General features: G+C 52.4%; 7 protein-coding genes across 9 annotated transcripts; 4 read left to right on the forward strand and 3 right to left on the reverse strand.

Moving 5' to 3' along the window:
* Positions 1-228: 228 nt before the first annotated feature.
* IUM83_09489 (RNAse P, Rpr2/Rpp21 subunit) lies at positions 229-1125 on the forward strand (the record flags this gene model as incomplete). The annotated part of the gene is made up of 3 exons (XM_067933930.1): positions 229-341; positions 413-653; positions 733-1125. 3 exons carry the CDS (start codon positions 229-231, stop codon positions 1123-1125), a joined length of 747 nt encoding a protein of 248 aa, XP_067797023.1.
* A 711-nt stretch (positions 1126-1836) lies between these two features.
* IUM83_09490 (Leucine-rich repeat-containing protein 16A) lies at positions 1837-2109 on the forward strand (the record flags this gene model as incomplete). The annotated part of the gene is made up of 2 exons (XM_067933931.1): positions 1837-1965; positions 2035-2109. The coding sequence occupies 2 exons, from the start codon at positions 1837-1839 to the stop codon at positions 2107-2109; spliced, it is 204 nt and encodes a 67-aa protein (XP_067796917.1).
* A 2327-nt stretch (positions 2110-4436) lies between these two features.
* IUM83_09491 (Leucine-rich repeat-containing protein 16A) lies at positions 4437-5810 on the reverse strand (the record flags this gene model as incomplete). The annotated part of the gene is made up of 3 exons (XM_067933932.1): positions 4437-4928; positions 5011-5613; positions 5682-5810. 3 exons carry the CDS (start codon positions 5808-5810, stop codon positions 4437-4439), a joined length of 1224 nt encoding a protein of 407 aa, XP_067796918.1.
* Positions 5811-8751: 2941 nt separating this feature from the next.
* Positions 8752-13654, reverse strand: IUM83_09492 (DNA polymerase alpha catalytic subunit; the record flags this gene model as incomplete). The annotated part of the gene is made up of 3 exons (XM_067933933.1): positions 8752-8814; positions 8893-10758; positions 10832-13654. 3 exons carry the CDS (start codon positions 13652-13654, stop codon positions 8752-8754), a joined length of 4752 nt encoding a protein of 1583 aa, XP_067796915.1.
* A 274-nt stretch (positions 13655-13928) lies between these two features.
* On the forward strand, positions 13929-14651 carry IUM83_09493 (Ubiquitin-conjugating enzyme E2; the record flags this gene model as incomplete). Its single annotated transcript, XM_067933934.1, has 3 exons — positions 13929-14273; positions 14357-14404; positions 14484-14651. 3 exons carry the CDS (start codon positions 13929-13931, stop codon positions 14649-14651), a joined length of 561 nt encoding a protein of 186 aa, XP_067796916.1.
* Positions 14652-14874: 223 nt separating this feature from the next.
* IUM83_09494 (Ubiquitin-conjugating enzyme E2) lies at positions 14875-15620 on the forward strand (the record flags this gene model as incomplete). The annotated part of the gene is made up of 2 exons (XM_067933935.1): positions 14875-15219; positions 15294-15620. 2 exons carry the CDS (start codon positions 14875-14877, stop codon positions 15618-15620), a joined length of 672 nt encoding a protein of 223 aa, XP_067796914.1.
* Positions 15621-15759: 139 nt separating this feature from the next.
* On the reverse strand, positions 15760-20622 carry IUM83_09495 (the record flags this gene model as incomplete). 3 transcript variants are annotated; one of them, XM_067933937.1, is made up of 15 exons in its annotated part: positions 15760-16246; positions 16352-16461; positions 16530-16660; positions 16736-16823; positions 16891-16981; positions 17054-17123; positions 17976-18175; positions 18248-18474; positions 18563-18871; positions 18947-19069; positions 19148-19372; positions 19469-19658; positions 19737-19883; positions 19958-20186; positions 20262-20622. In XM_067933937.1, the coding sequence occupies 15 exons, from the start codon at positions 20620-20622 to the stop codon at positions 15760-15762; spliced, it is 2988 nt and encodes a 995-aa protein (XP_067796867.1). The 3 variants fall into 3 exon arrangements, with proteins under 3 accessions (XP_067796867.1, XP_067796865.1, XP_067796866.1); XM_067933936.1 differs by lacking the exons at positions 19469-19658; positions 19737-19883; positions 19958-20186; positions 20262-20622 and having other exon boundaries at positions 19148-19165; XM_067933938.1 differs by lacking the exons at positions 15760-16246; positions 16352-16461; positions 16530-16660; ... (5 more) ...; positions 18563-18871; positions 18947-19069 and having other exon boundaries at positions 19326-19372; positions 19453-19658.
* Between the last annotated feature and the right edge of the window lie 23 nt (positions 20623-20645).

A 20645-nucleotide genomic window follows, 5' to 3' on the forward strand; every position in this document is an offset into this window, starting at 1 on the left:
ACACTTCACCTCGAAGGTGCAATATTAAACGAGTATTCCACCTCCGTCTTGTTGTTACAGTGCTTGTGTTGTGCGTACTGGTATCGTAGTGGTCGGAAATGATAAATCCGACTTTGGTAGGGGTAGGTCTAAATAAATCGGAGTCGCACACGCCCTTTAACCACTACATCAATTTTCGACATGGCCTCTCCGCCAGCAGCTTCGCTCGGCGCGCTCCTGCTGCCAGAGATGAAGGTCGTGGCGGCCGAGGGCGCGCGCCAGCTTGACAAGCGCTTCGCCTTCCTATGGAGCGCGGCACACCGCCTGCTACCGGCCAACGCCGCGCTGGCCAACCACATGATGTGCGTCGAAAATCCAATTTTTGACAAAATGCTCGTGTTGTCAAAAACTAAATGTTGCCATTGTTATGCAGCGCGTCGATGCTGCAGCAGGCCCGCGCGAGCCGCGCGCAGCTGCCCCCGGCCGTGCTGGACTTCGTCTGCGAGCGCTGCGGCGGCCTGCTGGTGCCCAGCGTGTCGGCGGACGCGCGCGTGCTGCCGCAGAGCCGGCGGTCGGCGGCCAACCGGCGCCTGGCCAGGCAGCAGCGGCGCGCGCAGCAGCAGAGCGGGAGCAACGGGCCGCGCGTGGCGCGCGAGGCCCTGGCCACCATAGTGGTGGGTAGTACGGGGGTAGAATGGGGTAGTAGATTTTTTAATTATTTTTTATGTTTTATTATTTTTTATGGTTTTGCAGAGAGTGAGGTGCCGCCGGTGCCAGCACTTGAACGACCGGGCGGGCGCCTCGGTGGTGCACAAGGCCAAGATGAAGAAGCGGGCGCGAGAAGAGACGGCGGAGGTGGTGGATGAAGCTCCGGAGATGAAGAAGTTGAAGACGGAGAATCACGAGGTCGCTGCAGGTGACAAGGTGAAAGCTACTGGGAACGGTGTTGACGGTGCGGCCGCTGCTGCTGAGCTGGAGGTCGCGCCGACGAGCGTGTTTGCGCCGCCGCCGAGTCCGCCGCGGAAGCTGCTGGACGGTCCGAAGCGGAAGAAGAAGAAAAAGGGGCAGCCGGACGCGGCCGTGGTGGCTGTGAAAAGCAGCTTGAGCTCCTTCTTGCAAGGGCTCAAGCCGAACGCGCGCAAGTGAGAGGGGTCAGCTGAGCAAACAATATGCTTGTTTTTACTTTTTGTACTAGGTTTCTGAGTGTTGCGGGTTGATTTACATGTGTGACGGGATACGTGGAAACGACGAGAGCGAGGCCAACTCGTTGAGTTGCGTGATGAAGTCCTCGCCGCTGCTTTGCCTGCTGCAAGGCTGCATCGGTGTCGGGTAGCGCGCACTGGCTTGTCTGTAGACATTATTGATGTGTGGTTTTTCAAGAGCCCGTCGTAGAACTGGTGAAAGCCGTCGACATGCAGTTCCCGTCCCAGTACAGAGCCTGCAAACTTTTGTTCTTAGGCAGCATTTCGCTGAAACATCGACATCTTTGCGTAAGCTTTCAAGCTAAATACCATGCTAAACGAATCCTCACTTGTTCATCTCGAGCTGTCGTACAACCAGATGCGCACGCAAGCAAGCTTGGATCTTGGTGTCATCCTTGGCAAATCGAAAAGTCTTACGACGATAATCTTGCGCGGTATGAAACGTTATCGACATTTCCATCGGCTGCTGCCGCCACAACTGCAAAAGGAAGGCACTCTGCTGGCACTCTCCGAAGCTGCTGTGGTGGCCCAAACAGCAGCGGCACGCAGGAATGGACGAACCGTTCACCGTGCCGACGGACTTCGCAAGCACTTCTTGCGCAATATTCTGGCTCCGTTGTTTGCTAACACCGATCGAGACTGGGATTGCACGTGCATGGTGGACTTGAGCGACAACGATTTGAGCGGCCATCGAGCTGAAGTTCTGGCTAAGCTTTTGGATGAATCCCCGTGGGCAACTCGGATGTCGCTACGACTGGATCACTCGCGTCTTCACGACGAATCGGTAAGTTTTTCCGGAATGAGATCGCGAAAACTGAAGTTTTGAGTTTTTTTTCTCTTGTGAATGATGCAGGCTGTATTGTTTCTTCATCCGATCCGGGGATGCAATACTTTGACTTTGCTAAACCTTGGCTTGAGTAGTCGGTAAAGCTTCTACGATCTGACTGGAAGGCACCATCGACAAGTACTGTGTCATCGCTCCAGCTGAAGTGGTTTCAGCCCATGAGATAGTTAACGCAATATGGTTGCTAGCTGGGTAGCCATAGCAACGGTGAACCGGTTACGGTACCTCACAAAAGGAATGCTTGGGCTCAGGCCCAAATGGCTCTCATCTTACAGTTTTGAAGCGTACTGGTTGTACAAAAATGTTTTTTTTTTGTGTTAATGATTCAACTAGCATTTTTTTATTTTTAAATGCTCCGTTCACTCAGTACGTGCCCTACTCGAGGATTTAGGCGAACAGTAGTCCTCGTTGTCATCCAGACATCCAATGAGTTCTTTGAAAAGGTGGTTGGTCCTGATCTAGCCGATTAAACATGTACTGTACTATATCGTCTTATCTGACGTGTGAGTGTTGTTTCTCGTTCACCATAGAGACCGCTTCTTCAACAGTAAACCACTACCACTCGATCAAATTTAATTAAATCTACCTCCAGGTGAAATGGGTTGTAAGACCTTCCTAAAAAAAGTTGTGCCAGATGGGCAATTTCAATTTGCTGCTATTTTATCCCCCCTCCTCCGTTCTTGATAACACTCAAGATAGGCTTGAAGTCAGATTTGCTCACTCAGCCTCTTGTTACTTCGCCTAGCCAGCATTAGAATCGTCGTGGGTCAAAACCTTCTTCATGGCACCCCAGAGAAACAGGAATGAGCTGCCTTTGTGTGCACGAGCTTCTCTTTATTAGTAAACCACCCTCTCTGTCCGCTTTCTTCGTGTTAAGAACTTGCCCTCACACGAAACAAAATCCTCAAAAATCGCGTTACTTCAACTTATTTGTTAAGCATTCCTTTTATGAGGTACCGTAAACGAGAAATTCAAATGCTTGAACGTCAATTTATTTGGATCATGCTGTTGATGACCTCTTGAAGAGTAGCTACGTCTGAAAAGACCCAAACACCCGAGGGAGCAAACTTTTTAAAAGATGCAGTGGCGCTCTCAAATTCGTAGACCCAGCTTCCCAGCAGCGCAGACACGGACAATCTGGACCATTCATACGGTCAACGACATACAAAGACGGCATAGCTGAATGCCGTCCCCTATTGTACAGCAGGAAGGAATCCTCGTCAATCATCACGCTGTCAGGGGCACCATATACGACAACGTAGCGCGAGAGAGCTCAAGTTTGTGAGGCCTCCAGCCCAGCGACCACATACGCATCGTTGTAGGAGACGTGGTCCTAGATGGGTAGCTTTTCCAAGACTTCCTATTTGGAGTCCGAAGAGCGCGAGAAATGTCGACCCCAGCGAATAGCTCCAGCGGAGGTCTCCACTGAACACGCAATGTACACGACAACTTTCCCTCCTGCAAGTGGTTGATTTACGCTCAATAGAGGCACAGAGATGCTTCAGTCGCAATCGTTTACGATTCGTTTCGTAGATCTACAGCTGTAGCGTTTCTTGTCATTAGTCAGCATCCAGGACTTTATTTGTGCAATTAGAACGACATATCGCCTGAAGGTGATGTTTGTGCGAACATAGTACAACGTAGTAGAATTTCTCGATCGTCGGTCGTAGGGCTACGTTATTGTACGCAGGCCCGTGTGTTGCTGAGCCTTAAAAGGTAGAAACTTCAGTGAAGGAATGCTACTGAACAATTTACATTGGATACCGCATTCATCCGCTCGTGGAGTCTCGAAGGGGATGCAAGGAAACATATACGTCTGCAAACATCGCTTACAGCTTGTTAATGTATGGAAATTACAAGCATGGTTGCGGAGTACACTTCCATGGGGCATTTGTTCCAGCTCTTCCAGATTGTAACCAGTCCCAACTTTCGCAAAAGTGTGGCATGCAGTATTTAGATCCTGAAGACCAATACACTGATACAATTCCTTGTCATTGCGAATCGCCTTGCTGCGGGGGAATCGGATGGTCAGATCAGTCGAGAACAACATCGTGAAGGACAACTCACATTCGTTACACCTTGGAGTGTCGAGGGTCAAGACAAACATCAGGTCTTAAATCACTTTTTTGTGGCATTCAAATGTGCTTCTCGGTGTGATTTCTATGATTTGTCGTCGCTACAGCTTTACTGCTCGTAATATTTAGTAATTTGGATGCGGATGCGATTGATCTCAGCGATCCCGAAAATGATATCATCCAAAAAGAGATTTGTGGTGTAAGGTGCTGTTAAGAGCGCTTGAGCTCCTTCTTGCAAGGTCTGCGCAAGTGGAGGGTCTGATGGGTAAAACGATGATTTTCTTACGTTTTGTACTTTAGTACTGAAGTGCTAGACGTTTGATACGGCGGATGGATTTACATGTGTGACGGGGTGCGTGAGAACGAAGAGGTGAACGAGTCCAACTCGTTGAGCTGCGTGATGAAGTCGTCGCCGTTACTTTGTCTGCTCCAAGACTGCATCCGTGTCGGGTAGCGCGCACTGGTTTGTCTGGAGAGGCTTTTCCGAACAGAGCTGGCGCTTGACAGGTCCAAATCCCCCTCCTCCTCACCATCCTCTTCATCATCGGTCGGCATTTCAAGTTTGGGAGAGGCACATTTTTCTAGAGCCAACCCTGCAGACTCGAGCTCGCGTTTGATTTCCAGCTCAATCGGCTCTGCTGGTAGTCCTGCATGATCTTTGCTGTGATTCTCCTTCCTCTGGTCCGAGTTGTTTCGGGCGCTGGATGCTTCGGCTCTTCGTTCCTTTGTTTCTTTCGCTAGGACTTGGTTCTTTTCCGTGACCTTGAAGATTTTGCCCAGAATGCCGAAGAGCTTTTCACGTGGTGGGTCCTGCTGCTCTTCTAAGATCTGTGAAAGACACAACAACAACAAATTACTATCGTCCGCCGTCGACGCAGGATGTGGACCCATGCGTGCCACATGAACGCACCCGTCGAGTGTCTTGGATTGGCATTTCCACCATTATCAGCGTGTGGTTTTGCAAGAGCCCGTCGTAGAACTGGTAAAACCCGTCGACAGTGATGCAGTTCCCGTCCCAGTACAGAGCCTGCAAACTTTTGTTTTTAGGCAGCATTTCGCCTAGAGCTTGTGCCAACGCGTCTCCACACGCATTACCAGTGACGTCAAGCATTTTGAGTTGTGCATGTGGCTTAGCTAACGCGTGAACTGCAGCAGTGATGATATGCGTGCCGAAGACATAACATCCTTCACACTTCAGAGACAACTCCTTCAAGCGTAAAGGTTTCGCCGCTGATGAGTGCATAGCAGCAATAGCCGCCTCGCGTGCTCCCAATCGAGATGGGGCGCTCTGATAAGTGTTGCAGTCCAGCACACCTCCGAGCATTAATGCCAGCGCATTCGCTCCAGCCTGCTCGATCTCACTTGGGTTAGATGGCGCTACGCCTTCACTGTAGCATTTCTCATTCTGCAGTTTGTTTTTGCGGTGTGCTTTGCGCTTGACGACGCCATTTCCTTCCAGGCTTAATGAAGCCAAAGTCTTGCATCCCCGGATCGAGTGAAGAAGCAATACAGCCTGCATCATTCACAAGAGAAAAAAAATCAGAACTTCAGTTTTCGCGATCTCATTCCGGAAAAACTTACCGATTCGTCGTGAAGACGCGAGTGATCCAGTCGTAGCGACATCCGAGTTGCCCACGGGGATTCATCCAAAAGCTTAGCCAGAACTTCAGCTCGATGGCCGCTCAAATCGTTGTCGCTCAAGTCCACCATGCACGTGCAATCCCAGTCTCGATCGGTGTTAGCAAACAACGGAGCCAGAATATTGCGCAAGAAGTGCTTGCGAAGTCCGTCGGCACGGTGAACGGTTCGTCCATTCCTGCGTGCCGCTGCTGTTTGGGCCACCACAGCAGCTTCGGAGAGTGCCAGCAGAGTGCCTTCCTTTTGCAGTTGTGGCGGCAGCAGCCGATGGAAATGTCGATAACGTTTCATACCGCGCAAGATTATCGTCGTAAGACTTTTCGATTTGCCAAGGATGACACCAAGATCTAAGCTTGCTTGCGTGCGCATCTGGTTGTACGACAGCTCGAGATGAACAAGTGAGGATTCGTTTAGCATGGTATTTAGCTTGAGGGCCTGCGCGAAGATGTTAATGTCGAGCTGGGTACGCGAAACATCAATCCGCTTAAGAGCACGTGTTCTGGTGATCCAAGTGGCGAGGTATTTAGTGCCCTCTAGTCCGAGATGGTTCCCTGCGATATTCAACTCCAGTAGCGATACACCAAATGCTTCAGTAGTCGACAGAGCTTCCACGATCCGACAGGAGGATACCATTGACAAACCGCATCGCTCAAGTTGAAGTAGTTCCAGCCCATGGGGTAGTTGATGCAATATAGTTGCTAGCTCGGTAGCCATAGCAACGGTGAACCGATTAAACGAGAAATCCAAACACTTGAGCGTCAATTTCGTCGCTTCATGGTTTTGCCGCATCGCAATCTCCTGCGTAACGCCTTGAAGAGTACGCAGTGCTCGAACTGACAGTTGCACGTTGACCAACGTAAACCCTTCGATAGAGCAGAGAGGGGATAGCAAAGATTGAAACACTATCGCCAAGCTCGCGTGTCCCATTGCAAGATCGCTAATGACGATTTCGGAAAAGCATCGTGAGCAATCCAGTGTTCGTACTAAAGCCTGGATTTCTTTCGACTGGAAACTTGCCACAGATTGAGCGGAGGAAGGGAAGCATGCATCAACAACAGCACGCGTAAAAGCTTGAAGCGGTGTTTGCGGATGCTCCTGTTGCTCGTATCCGTTAACTCCACGTGGAAAACCAAGGCAGTACTGGAAATCGACGCATCCAGAGGTAATAGCGCATTCCTCTAGGCGGGCGGGTACGCTATCACGGAAGCGAACCCCTAGGTCGTCACAAAAGGCTCGATACGCTGTTGTCATAGCGGAAGAAAATGGATTCCGCTGGGTAGACGCAGTCGAGTTTGCGATTTGATGCTCTTCGTTCTGGTTCTCGCTTCGTAGATGTATGGCATCGTTCTCGCCCGGGAAAAACTCATGCCAGTGGCAATCAGAAGGAAGCCTCACTGGCGGGGCCTGGTGGTGTAGGAATGTTAATCGAAGCGCGTGCAATAGTCGCTGAAGCAGCCGCACGAAGCTCTCCGTGTGTGTGCCTGGGTCAAAATGCAGCATCACAGGTTCTTCACAGTATCCGTTTGCCTGTTTCGGCAAGATCACGAGTCGAATGGATATAGTTGAAGAGGTCGATGAACTCGGAGCTGACGGCAACTGAGATCGCATTGCCGTGTACTGCTGCACGTGCATGAGCTGGTACTCTCGTCGCAACACAAGCGCCTTGCCAAAGACCTTTTGCTGCTTCAGGACCCACAACCGGAGAGCAGAAATCACCAAAAGTCTTGGCCGAAACTTGGATCCCGACTTGTGCAGCATCACCCACTTCATCAGCAGCGGCGTATCGCTTCGTCCGTCAAAAAGCTTGTCGATAGTCGTCTTGTCCTGCGAACTTAGCTCGATGTAGCTGAGGCGGTTCGTGGGCCATGATGTTGAGTCTACCGTGGTCTCCTCTTCGCCACAAGCAACCGGTGTCTTCATTGCTTCCGAGCTGAGGCTAATGCAAAATGACAAGTGACAATCGTGAGTGACCTAGCCAACTCGCACGCTTTGAGGTTGATCGTGTGCTCGCTGTTTTCGTTTGCGTAAATATAGAGGAATTTCAGGGCAACTATGCGCCATAACGGACAACTCCATTGACAACCACAGCACGCTGGCATGCGGCTCTGATGGATTCATAAGGCACTGTCAGCGCTTCTTAACTTCACACATGCATAAGAAAATACAGCGACTACATCCGAGCTGCCGCTTACACTCAAGCACATCGGCAATCCGTCACCTCGTCCCCCTGGCCCGAAATGCTGGCTACAGATGCCAGCAGGAGCAGCGACGACGATGGCTCACTCTTCGACGCCAAAGAAGATTTCGGGAATGGTGGTGACATCGTCGGTTTTGGCGACTTCTTTGGCAGCATCTTGGTAGGTGTCCCCGCTGTGCTCGTCTTGGTCTCAGTCGCGCGCTCGCGGCGTTTGTACCGGGATCTTTTCGGCAAGGCTTTACCTCCTTCCCGAGCGTAGGTCTTCACCCGGAAGCTCGTACGACGCACTGACTGCAGCTGGCGGTAGTGGGCCTCGGCCGTGAGGTCTGTTTTGAAATACCAACTTGGGAATTTCTCGATGTCTGTACCGTGAGTGCGTTTGAGTGTCTTAAGACGCTGTCGAAGCACTTCCTTCGACTTCCTGGTTCTTCTCATCAGCTGTGTGAGTTGATCCCACAAAATTTGGTTCACATTGCGCAGGAACTCACGCGCGAGCTGAACGAGTTGACGATCCTCGTCGTCAGTGAAATCGGACATTGATATCTGCGTTTTTGTAAAACAATGAATGCAACCCGCAGGGTGAGTCATTGACAGGACCTGACTACCTGTGGTCAATCCCCATCAACTGATAAACCAGAGAATGGACGTAACGTACGTCTAACATGCGCTTACCTGTATTGAAGTGGATGTCCTTGCACGGTCCAGATGAAACCCTCGCAAACACTGAACGTGAAGCGTTTTGATATGCGTTGATTTGGACATTTTCTATGCATCACTACTGCGGCAGCCTCCACATTAACTTGTGGATGGCAGCTCTTATGTAAACAGCGTCTGCCAAATGAAGGGTTTGACCCAGTTGTAGTCGTCACGGTGGACAGCCTGTTCAGTACAGCAACATAAACAAACACGTAAGGCATCCAGCATGCAGCTTCCAAACAGCAAGCTTAGTAAGCGTACCTCTTCAGCTTGGGAAAGCAGCTTTTTCAGCACAGCGCGGTGGAGATCAGAAAGCGGTGGAGGCTCCGTTGTCGTAGCTTTACTCGATGCACGGTCCTTCTGTTCCTGAATCTTCTTTTGTGCACGCTGGATATCGAATAGAGATTCGAAGTACTTCAGTTGCGTGTACAAAGCGCTGTCGGGATACTCGAGTGTAGTGGTTGCCCTGCAACCAGCAGCCGAACAAATGTTTCCATTGCCACGGAGTGACTGTTTTTGTGTCCGGGTCTTGCACGTCACGTCAGAACAGATCGTCCACGCTTCATAGTACTTCTTAGTCGCTTCGCGTGTCGCAATGTGAAGACGGTTAGCAAGCACCGCCTGGAGTTCATCGCCAACATTGCCATAAATACCCTCCTGGTCGAAGCCCCAAAAGTCTGCTTTGCATACCGGGCAGAGAAGTCCACTTGCTAGCGAGCCGTCCTTCTCAGACGTACCGAAAACGCCAGGGAAAGCGCTCGCCATCTTGCAACGATCGCACGTAATCTCGATGGGGACGCAATCCTTAAATCGGTCTGCGTCGTTCTGCAAAACGCTGGGGATCGCATCGCCACCATCGTTTTCTTCACCAAAGTGGTTGGCAGAGTGCGAGAACTTCGCCGTGTCGAGACCTAAGCAATGTGCCAGCTGCGGGCTTGAGGTTCCTTCGATGTGGGCGCACAAACGGTTAACTGGAGGGTGAATCTGCGACTCAAGGTACCATTCAACGTCGATGTTGAGCTTTCCGCTAGCCCGCTTCACCTCGTCCGGGTGGTAGGCACGGCGACCGCTTCCAGGTTCTTCTTCTTTGCAAAGTACATACGGGATGTGTGTGCCCGCTCCAACCGGCTTTCCCAAAGCACGAAGCGCAAGCGCCACTTGCACGTGGTACTGCTTTGCACGGTCCGGGTACTGCTCAGGCTGCTTGTTCAGGCTCTTCGTGATGACATATTGCTCAATAGGCTCTTTGCCTGAGCGCATGCGTTCCGCTACCTGCTCCAGATGCTCGTGAATGCTCTCAACCACGTCATCGCGAGAATTTCCGGACAAGATAAAGTCGAGAACTTCATTGCCCACGGCCTTCGAAATGACACACCAATCGCGGCGCACCATATCAAGACCCTTTACTTCCTTGTCGAAGGTGGGTTCGCTGTTAGGTCGCTCTTTGAGAACCAGCGCTGCGTACTTCTTCTTGTTCAGTAGCAGAATCCGCTTAAAAATATAGTCGACCTCGAGCTCCAGCAACTTGAAATGTTTGTTACACTGGGCCTGAATTTCACGGCCAATGCGTTTAGCCTCATCAAGAGCTTCTGTGCGCGAATCCACCATAATGGAATCCGTATCACCATAGATGACATCGTAACCACATTCTTGCTCTGCCACCTCCTTGGCACGCTGCAATGTCTGTCGGCCAGTCGAAGTAATCAAAGCAGCGATGGGCTTCGCGTAAAAGCGCGAGAAACGGAAACCCAAGCAGCCATACATCGAGTTCGCCGTCAGCTTGATGGCCTTCTGACGAATATCGAGCATAATGGCCTTCTCCACATTGCCCTCCTTCTGCTCAATTTTCAGTTGCTGCTTCACTTGCTTCCGCGACTCAAGCAAGCGCTTAATCACAGCAGGCAAGATACCAGGCTCACTGGCACTACTCGGTAGAGCCGGAATCTCCGAATCAGCGCTGGTGTCGGCGTTGTCAAGGTTTTGATCCATATCTTCGTCGTCCACAACCTCGTCATTTTCAGGCTGAGGCATCGGTTTTGACTTTTTTTTCTTCTTCGAAGATGAAGACGCACCAGGCACATCCTCGTTAAGCTGTCGCTCAACCGTAGTGAAGCAGATATTGTACTCCTGTTTTGACAATGAAACACAGCACAGGTCAGTATGGCATATATAATCAGCTTCTAGCCCGGAAGATACGTACTCGGATGATAGACGGGTACAAACTCATGAAATCCAGCAACACCACAAAATTGTCATAAAGGCCCTTCTTTGGTGCAAACACCATACCACCAGCATAAGAAGCCTCTCGCCTCTTGTTTGACTTGTCGGCTTCAGTTCGAGTCTTAAACTTCTCCGGGACGATGAATTTATTCTTTGACCGACTGAACTCGTGCAGCAGCAGATATTCAATTCGCTCTGCACGCTTGTTTGCTTCTAGCGTGCGTGTCCACAGGTAGCCACACAAGTTAGCAAGCTGCTTTGATAGGGGTAAAATCTCTAGCTTGTGCATCAAGTGCAACACAAACATGGCATCATCCAGCGTGTGGCGAAGGAACCTCACGAAATTATCGGGCCCTCCAAGGAGAATTTGAGGAATCTCGGTCATCTCCACATCAAGTCGCTGCTTATGCAAAAGGCGCTCTACCAGGTACGAAAGCGTGTAGTTGTTTTGCGATGGTAGCAATTCTTTGGATGAAACGTAGGTATCACAGAAAAGTCGGCCATTAACCATGTCGTCCATTCTGTACTCGTTCCAACCTTCACCAACATTCATCGGATTTAGACGGCCACGGCGAAGTCGAGTTAACTTTGACCACAATCCACCAAGCTTGAAGTTGTCAATCCGCGAGATCAGCAACTCCAACGCATACTTGTGCAAGTTGTGACCAACAATGACATCGGGGTCTTCTAGTTGGACACGAGTGAGGAAATAACTGAGCATAACTCGCTCGTTGATCTCCACTCGCAGGGCCTCGCTGTTAATAGCTCGGGTACCATTCTCCATTTTCGTACCAAAGCGAATATCTTGTTGAACGGCTTCTGCGTACGCCTGGGGGAACCCGTTATTTTCGTCAAGAGGGCGAATGGCAGTGAAATGTGACATTGTGTGTCGGGCTTCCTTCGTACCCTTGCCGCCACCTTCGGCACTAATGCCGGTCTCTGTAATCGCCGAAAGAGCAACCACTTCGTGCTTGCCAGTATTTGGGTTGCAAACACTCTTGAGGCTGAGACTCATCACCGTTAGAGGAGGCGGGGCCATGCCGCCGGCAATAGGAGTAACATTCTTTGGGTCAAAGGTTTCAAACTCCATCTTACAAAAGCTGACGCCCTCGTTGCATTTGCGAACATTCTTGATCTCAACCCAGCCCGGTCCCAGAAGACGGCGAGTAAGCAGGAAGTTTTCCAGTGGTCGAGTAAAGGCACCACAAATGCGAGTGAACGTCTTTCCGCCGCGCGAGCAAAAGTCTGATGGCGGTACTGGATACCTGGCAGGATACTTCACCTTCAGGAACAGATTCTTGCCGCGCGGAATGTTAGCCTCCTCGAAAGCATAGTTGCGTTCCACGAGTTTGGTCCTAAAAACTTCTTGGTCACGCTTGCTGGTGATGCAGGAAGGAATCAGAACGTTGTGGATTTCTTCGTGCATCTGCATCCACGCCTCCTGTTGCTCAGTCTTACTCAGTTCGTTGAGCGGAGTGCCCTTGGGAACCAGGTACATGTATCGCTGCAGGTTGTTCACAACAACGCAGCAACTTCTGTAGGTCGCCGGTTTTTTCGATCCTTCGGGACTCGGGACTTTCATCTTGCCGATAAGGTACATCTTGCCCGGACGTTCACGCACTTCAACGGCATCCATCCAGTACATCTGGATCGAGTCCGCGGCGCCAGCTGGTGCTTCCACCTCGGCTTCATCTGCGTCCTCCATCTTCACATCCGGGACGTTGCTTGCAACCTGCCACCACGCCGCAACTTCATTCGACGGTACCGAGGTCATCATAGCGCTTTCAGGCTGGTGCTTCTGCTCCACAGGTGCCGCTAAAGCTCTCGCAGTGGGCGCCGACGTCTGCAGACGAGCTTCACGAGCTTTGCGAAGCATCATCTCTCGCTTACTCATGACCGGCTTGGCCGGCTCAGCCTCCTCCTTCTCCTTCTTAGTCACATCCTCCTCCTCACCATCAGCACCATTGGTCTCTCGCTCCTGCTTGTCCTCATCTGCGCTGGCCTCCTCCATCGGCTCATCCACCTCATCCGGTTCGAACGCATTGTCATCGTACTCCACCGCGTCCTCCTCCTGCTCCACCACTTCCTTCACACCGCTATCCTTGCTCGCGAAGGCCGATCCGCTAGCCGAGAACGGCTTCCTGCCACTGAAGCCCGACGTGCCGCTCGAGAAGGCCGACGAGCCGCTCGAGTACGACATGGGGCGCGCGTACGCCTGGCGCGACTCGGTGGGGTTGCTGGTCAGGTCGTCCAGCATGCTGTCCAGGTCGATGTCCCTCTTGGCGCTCGCTCTGGCGGCCGCGGCAGGCGCGCTCTTGCCGGCCTTCTTGCCCGCCGAGGCCGAGAAGAACATGTTGGTGATCTTCTGGCCCTCGCCGCCGCCCAGCTTGGCGCGCTGCATCTTCTTGGCGCGCCGCACGTAGGACGAGGACAGCGCGCCGGCGCTGCGCTTCTTGCCGGCGGCCGCGTCGTCGTCGTCGCGGTCGCGGCCGGCGCCGCCGTCCTCCGGGTCGGACTCGAAGAACTGCTCCTCGCCGTCGTCGTAGTATCCCATCTCTCCGTCGTCGTTCTCCACGAAGGGCAGCCCCTGGCGGCGCTGGCGCACGAGCTCCTCGTACTCCTGCTCGGTCACGGCCTTGTAGATGCTCTCCTCCTGCGGCTTGTACTGCGCCAGGCGGGAGGCGGACGCGTCCTCGGCAGAGGCGGCGGCACCTCCCTCGCGCATGCGCTTGATCTCCTCCAGCGCCTGCTTGCGGCTCGAGCTGCTGCGGCGCGAGCCGGCGCCCGCACGCCTGGAGCTCATGGCGGTGGCTTGCTCTCGACGGCGCTTAATGCGGAATGCCAGAGTGGTGGTCGTTTGGCGCCAAAAAAGGAAACGTATAATCCATTCCCCTCGAGAAACAAATATCTTCTGGGGAGCAACTCGAACGATTTCTACAGGTGGAGTGAAATGTAGCTATGCAGTGACGAGACACTTGATTGACCTGTTGAAGAAGATGGTGGGCCGGATATCGCGTTCGGTGCTGGCCAATGGGCGCGCAGTTCCCGCCAGATTTCATTTCAGCTGGAGGGCGACGATGGCGTCGGCGATGGCCACCAAGCGGCTGCGCAAGGAGTACCTGGCGCTGCAGAAGAACCCGGTGGAGAACATCCGCGCGGCGCCGCTGGAGAAGAACATCCTGGAGTGGCACTACGTGATCTCCGGCACGGAGGGCTCGCCCTACGAGGGGGGCTTCTACCACGGCAAGCTCAAGTTCCCGCCCGAGTACCCCATGAAGCCTCCGGCCGTCATTATGTGCACGCCCAACGGCCGCTTCGAGACCGACCGCCGCATCTGCCTCAGCATGTCGGACTTCCACCCGGAGACGTGGAACCCGCTCTGGGCCGTCGGCTCCATCCTCACGGGGCTCTACTCCTTCATGGTGCGGCAACAGTGTCGCCAATACCGGTAAAGTACATGCATTCATCTTTATTAACCCATTTGCTGCTGCTGTCGTTGCTGCAGCTGGAGGACAAGATCACTACTGGCAGCATCGAGACGACGGAGGAAGACGTAGGGGCTCATGAGCTGCTGGCTGGGGTGGACAAGATGAAGGGCAGCATGTAGACTGATGCAATTGTTGTGTCTGCAGAAACGAGCGTACGCGGCGGCGTCTCTGCAGTACAACTGCAAGGACAAGAACTTCCGCGCGCTGTTCACGGACTTGGTGGAGCTGCAGCGCGCCAAGGAGAAGGAGCAGGCCGCGGCTTCCGGCATCACCGGCGAGTCCGCGGACGCTGCCACCGCGGTGCTGGACTAGACGACGTCGCGCTTCCAACCTGCACTTCCCAGGGCAGGTATGCATGTAGTCTCGAGTCTCTCCACGTACTTTATCGCAGCTAGGTGACAATAGTCATACACTACCATGGTATGTATCCATCCCACCTTTCTCACCGCAATTGCCGCAGTCATTTCGTGCCGCTTCTCTTGCTCAAACTATCCCATCCAACGCCACACGTGTCAGTGTCGAAGTGACCAGCACCATGGCGTCCGTGATGGCCACCAAGCGGCTGCGCAAGGAGTACCTGGCCATGCAGCGCAAGCCCGTGGACTACATCCAGGCCGTGCCCGTGGAGAGCAACATCCTCGAGTGGCACTACGTGATCACCGGCACCAAGGGCTCGCCCTACGAGGGGGGCTTCTACCACGGCAAGCTGAAATTCCCGCCCGAGTACCCCATGAAGCCTCCGTCCGTGATGATGATCACGCCCAACGGCCGCTTCAAGACCAACCAGCGGCTGTGCCTCAGCATGTCGGACTTCCACCCGGAGACGTGGAACCCCATGTGGTCCGTCAGCTCCATCCTCACGGGCCTCTACTCCTTCATGGTACAGCAGGGCCGCTCTACCTCGAGATGCCTTGCTGGTAGAACCGTAGCTCTAACGATATTGCTTTATTGTAGCTGGAGAACCAGGCCACGTTGGGCAGTATTAGCACTACGGACGCACAGAAGAGGAAGTACGCGGCGGCGTCGCTGGAGACCAACTGCAGCAACGCGACCTTCCGGAAACTGTTCCCCGACCTGGTGGCGCTGCAGGAGGAGAGAGAGAAGGACCAGGAGCTGCTGCGCCAGCTTTCCCCCGCGGGGGAGGGCGCAGCCTCGGCGCCAAGTAGTGCGAAGGGGGCGGCCTCGGAGAACGGCGGGGCGATAGAGGACTGGTCCACGACAGTGTACCTGATCGGCAGTGTGCTCATGGTGGCCACTTTCGCGGCATACTGGCTGTCGTAAGCAAGTAGTATAGGAGATGATGGGAGTTGAAGGGGGACGCAGAGGAGCAGAGGTGAACGAAATGAATGGGGAGGTTGTATTTGATGAGTAAAAAGGTAGTTTGTCTATTGCGACGACGGAAGCAAGGATGATGTGAGGGCTACCGATGATACTGTGCTCCCAGCGGCGATGACGGGGTCTTCAAGGGTGGGGTGAATGGCGGTGGCGCGAAGGTGGCTGGTGATCGAGGTCCTGACGGCCAGGCTAGCTCGAGCGTGTGGAACATCTGCTTGGAAGTAGCGCGCATTTCACGGGCATTCACGACGAAGCGAGCAGCCTTGTCCTCCATGTCTCGATCAAGAGTCCCCACGGTAGTTTGTAGATTGGGTGCCTCGCCCTTTTGCCGACTCTTTGTGTTGCTAGATACCAGCGCTACCTGTGTCTCGCTGGCTGTCTTGACTTCTTCATAGTGACGGACATTGAGAACGTGCTGACTGACGTTCCAGAGGTCGTAAAGAGTGCGTTGTCCGAGAAGGTGCACGAGAGTACAGCCTGCCAGCTGCACGCCATCGCCGAACATTTCTCGCACCGACAAGAGTTCACCTTGCTCCATTGAGTCGTCGCCACCTCCACGGGGACGATTGCAGCTAAGAAACTCCAGCGCACACCACACGTGGTAAAAACTAGAAGCATTCGGCATCTTTTCCGGTTGCGAATCCGGCCCAGCCTCCCACTCGAGTGCGATCTCTGACCTTTTCAGCATGGAGTCGATACGCTCGAGCGCACACTGGAATAGGCTCGGAAGTCGCTCGGTGGAAGTAACGGGCTGTTGTGTTGCATTCGACTGAATTGCGTTCACATTCTGGAGCACAGACCAGCTACAGTCAGATATTGCCCTGAAAAGTGTGAAGAAATGGCAAGCTTACGTACGAAGATGGTTCCCAGTACCAGTAGAAACATCAACGCATTGCCAATTTCACGGAAGCAGTGAAAGATTTGAGCTTCAAGCTCATCTGAGTCTAATAGATGTTTGAACTTGCCCTCAAAGTACCCATAGCATCCTAGTAGCACAATCACCCCACAAGTTTGTCAATCCTGGGTTATCATTATAACCAAGGCGACACGAAGCCACGAACCTTCTGTCCGATACATGAACCGTGGTAGACGGAACGGTGGGATGGTCGACCCCAGCGCAGGGATACATAATGCCAGCACGTCTTCGATCTAGCAAATAAATCATTTGTGGTTAGCTGGAGATCCACAATAGTAAGAATGGTAGACAACGTCAAACCTTCGTGACCGCAAAATCGATGCAATCATTTGCAACGGCAAGAAGTTCTCGCTTGGGTAGCAGCTCGCAGAGTGCTTGGATATGAGGCTCTCTGCAGTGGAAACAACGACCACACAAAATCAATAAAATACTTGTTACGTACATCGACGCTCGCTGTACTCACCCGAAATAAGCACGATGCGTGCCCGTAATGGTTTTCTCGAGGGCTCCATATTTCGCAGCTTTGACTGCAGCTGAATTGCCGAGTTTTGTTCGAAGTATGCTTCCCCTGGATAAGCGGTGTTTCTTTGCTTTCCGTAAGCACTCTTCGTGTGCAAATTGGTCTCCAACCGTCAGTACCAAGGCTTCGTGCAGAGGCATACGAATAAACCGTCTGTAGTTAAACTTGAGACTAAAGTGCTGGCACAAATCCGTTCGGATCGTTTGAGAAATCTGCTCGTGTACTCGAGACTGGATTGGATTCTCCACAGAAAGTGGGTTTAACAGGCACTCAACACTTTCATCGTTTGTCTCTTCAAATACATCGTCAAATTCGTCAAGTCCGAGCGTCGACAAAGATGAATGTGTCCTTTTCAAAACCTTGAGAATTTCGAGCATTGCGACGTAACAGGTAGCATCGCTAGCTTCAAACTTTGTGAACCAGCCTTCCAAATCTTTCCGCACTAAAGCGTCAACACGCTGTCCAAGCTGAAATGTGAGATCGTAATTTCTACCAAAGACGTTCACATGTCTCTGTGTAAGAATCGATTCGTACTTGGCGTCTTCTTCCTCGACGCCAAGTGCTTGGTTAAGGGAGACGAGCGTCGGGTTAAGTTTGGCGACAACGGCACTTTTGACTGGTAAATTGCGATCCGGTGCCGTTCCATGACAAGACCATTGTTGACACACATCTTTAGCTGCCAACGACTTGTAATGTAGATATACTCGTTCAGCCAGCAGAAACACGAAGTGATCGAAACACAGTTTGCCTTCGGCCTCTGCTTCATCGTAAAGATGTTGCTGGCGAAGCTCGTGAAGTGAACAACTCCCGGCGTCGTTGTAAGCGTCTAAAATTGCGAGGACAGGCTCAACCCGCGTGGAGGCACCATCCAAACTGTGTTCAATGAGCAACCAAGGGAGAGAAATCTCGGCGGGAATCTGCACAGACTTGGCCAGCTCCAAATATTGCTCCCGAAACCAGAGGCATGAAAAATCTGCCAATTCATCCAGCGTGGTGCTCAGATTTAGTAACACTGGGAAAGCCCCCGCTTTGTGGTAAAACTCTTGCAGTGACTCCGCGTCTGAGCTGGTCATAACCCAAGTAAGACAGCGTGGACGTTAGCACGTAAGCTTAATTGGAGGCTCGTGGGGGTATTACCTATCAAGATCTTTCTTGAAAGAAAAAATTGCTGAGGGTGTAGAGGACTTGGCGTTGAGGTCCCCCATAGAGCGTTTTGCATACATTGAATCGATGGCAGTTCGTAGCATTTGAATCTGGCAAAGAGAGGCGCTTGCCGTTCGATCAGGGATCTGTGAAAACTTGCGCTCTTTGTGTTTCTTCTTGAAATCGCTGGCTAATAGTTCGCTGTCAATCCAGTCACCACACTATTAGCACATATCAACGCCGCCACCATAACAATCGTCGATAAATTGTTAGTAGCTATCAACATTATTGGCCCCATAGCTTACTTACCATTGCACGAATATCATGAATTAACTTTGTGCACGCCAGCTTACGCTTATCAGCCCGATGAAGTATTGGGAGAAGTGTGTGCTGGACAAATACTTGAATATGATGATAAATAGTTCGACGAACACATTTCGCGAGCTTCGACTGGAACTCCCTCAAGATCTGGACTACTGATTTCACGCCATAAATTATTTGCGCCATCGCCTGCCACTCTTCGTCAGAATAGTTGTGCTTTATAACGCGTTCGTATTCCAGAAAAGGGCTATCCATCGGTATTCCTGCCTCGCGTAGATTCTCGCTCATTTTTGGATTCTGTTTCATGCACCCGCACCGTTTGTATCAATATCTCCTGGCAATAATCTCAGTAGCATGAGGCAACGACTATACCTGGTACTTCCAAGCCATAAACAGCAAAAAAATACTCTTCCACTTGCAAATGTGTGCTATTCCGTCTACCAGGACTTCATATGCCGTATCATTTGGCCCCTGGTCGTGTTCTTGATCCGTAACCTAACAGACATATTAAACAAGAGCAAATTGTTAGTAAGTACTCAGCAACACAGCAAATTGAGCCAAAGAGAGCCGAACCGAATTCAGCATGTGCATCAATCGTGGAAGGAATGCCTCACAAGTTGCCTTGCAATCGCGAGATGCAGCAACTATATCAAATATAGCATCTCGATTCTTGGAAGACGCCACACCATTAGTCGACTCCAGTCTGTAGCTACCTTGTGATTGCAACACTTTCGCCGGTTTAACGCTGGTTTCAAGAAGCATAGGGATTACGGGGAATCGAGCGATGAGCTTCCCAGCCTGGTAATAAAGCACAACATCGACGTAAGTTGACCAAAGAGATGCTGCGAGCACAAAAACATCGTCGTTAAATAGCCTACTTGAAGCTTTGCGTACCGCCTCGATAACCTTTTTGTCGGCTCCAGGCAGCGAGTTGGTCTTCTTCCACACAACTGATCCCTCCAAAACTGCCATGAGATACGACAGTGCCCTGATGTACTTGAACCTGGAGCTCGGCGTTGTGCATGTGTCGTTCTCGACATGGTTGACACAATGCCTCAACAATAAATACGTGACTTGTTCATACCTAGCCGTTGCCAATGGATCAAAGTACTGCGTGTCAGTCAAGCCAAAAAAAATAATGAGCGAAAGCAGGATCCCCTACCGCTTCACGTTGGTCAAGTTGTGACGCAGGGAATCCCACACAGCGCCCTTCGCTTGATACGAGCTCCCCATGAACTCCTGCAGTCGTGCAATATCCTTTTCAACAGCTTCAGCGTCTGGCAGATCGTCCTTAACATGCAGAAACACCCTGCAGATGCACAAGCAAACAGTTATATGTCCAACCGCTCGAAGCGCGCCATATGCATCTTCCCCTCTCCGCACCTCTTGAAAACAGTGAAGTCGTTTCTCAAACTGCTTTTGGTGTCGTGCAAGTGGTTTAGCTGCAGAATCACGTCCATGATGTCCACGAGCGCGTCCATCATGACGTCCGGGATCACGCGCGTCATGTTCTCGTGCACCGTCGTGCGCTGGATGTTGTCGCTCAGCAGCACCACCGCCTGGGCGCAGTACTCGCTCAGCTGCTTGATCTTCTCCACCTGCGGCTGCAGCACTGCACCACCACCACCACCAATATATATTAGTCTCTGTCATCTCCCAGCCCCAGCGTCAATAGCAGCCCTGCTACCAGTGAAGATGGCGTGGTGGTACTGCCTCATCTTGCTGGGATCCGCCTCGTCCGCCACGACACCGGGCGGGAAGGCTCTGGCGCAGCTCCTGCAGCAGTAGATGGCGTTCACCAGCGCCCTTCCCTCCTCGCACTTGCTCTGCAGCTGCCGCACGGTGCGCATCTCGTCGGTGAATACGAACGCGGCCGCCTCTTCGTGCGCGAACTCCTCGCTGGCGGGCGGCGGCGACGCAGCGAGCGCCAGCGCGTCGGCGCAGCATCCGCCACCGGTCTTGCGCTCATTCGGCGGGCAGCACGAAGCCGCAAAAGCCCGCAGCGCGCCCAGCGCCGAGCCCCCGCTGCCCAGCTCCATGCTCGCCATGTACGCAACTGCAACGCACCCCT

Source organism: Phytophthora cinnamomi (assembly GCF_018691715.1).
Source record: "Phytophthora cinnamomi strain GKB4 chromosome Unknown Contig15, whole genome shotgun sequence".
Taxonomy (NCBI): Eukaryota; Oomycota; class Peronosporomycetes; order Peronosporales; family Peronosporaceae; genus Phytophthora; species Phytophthora cinnamomi.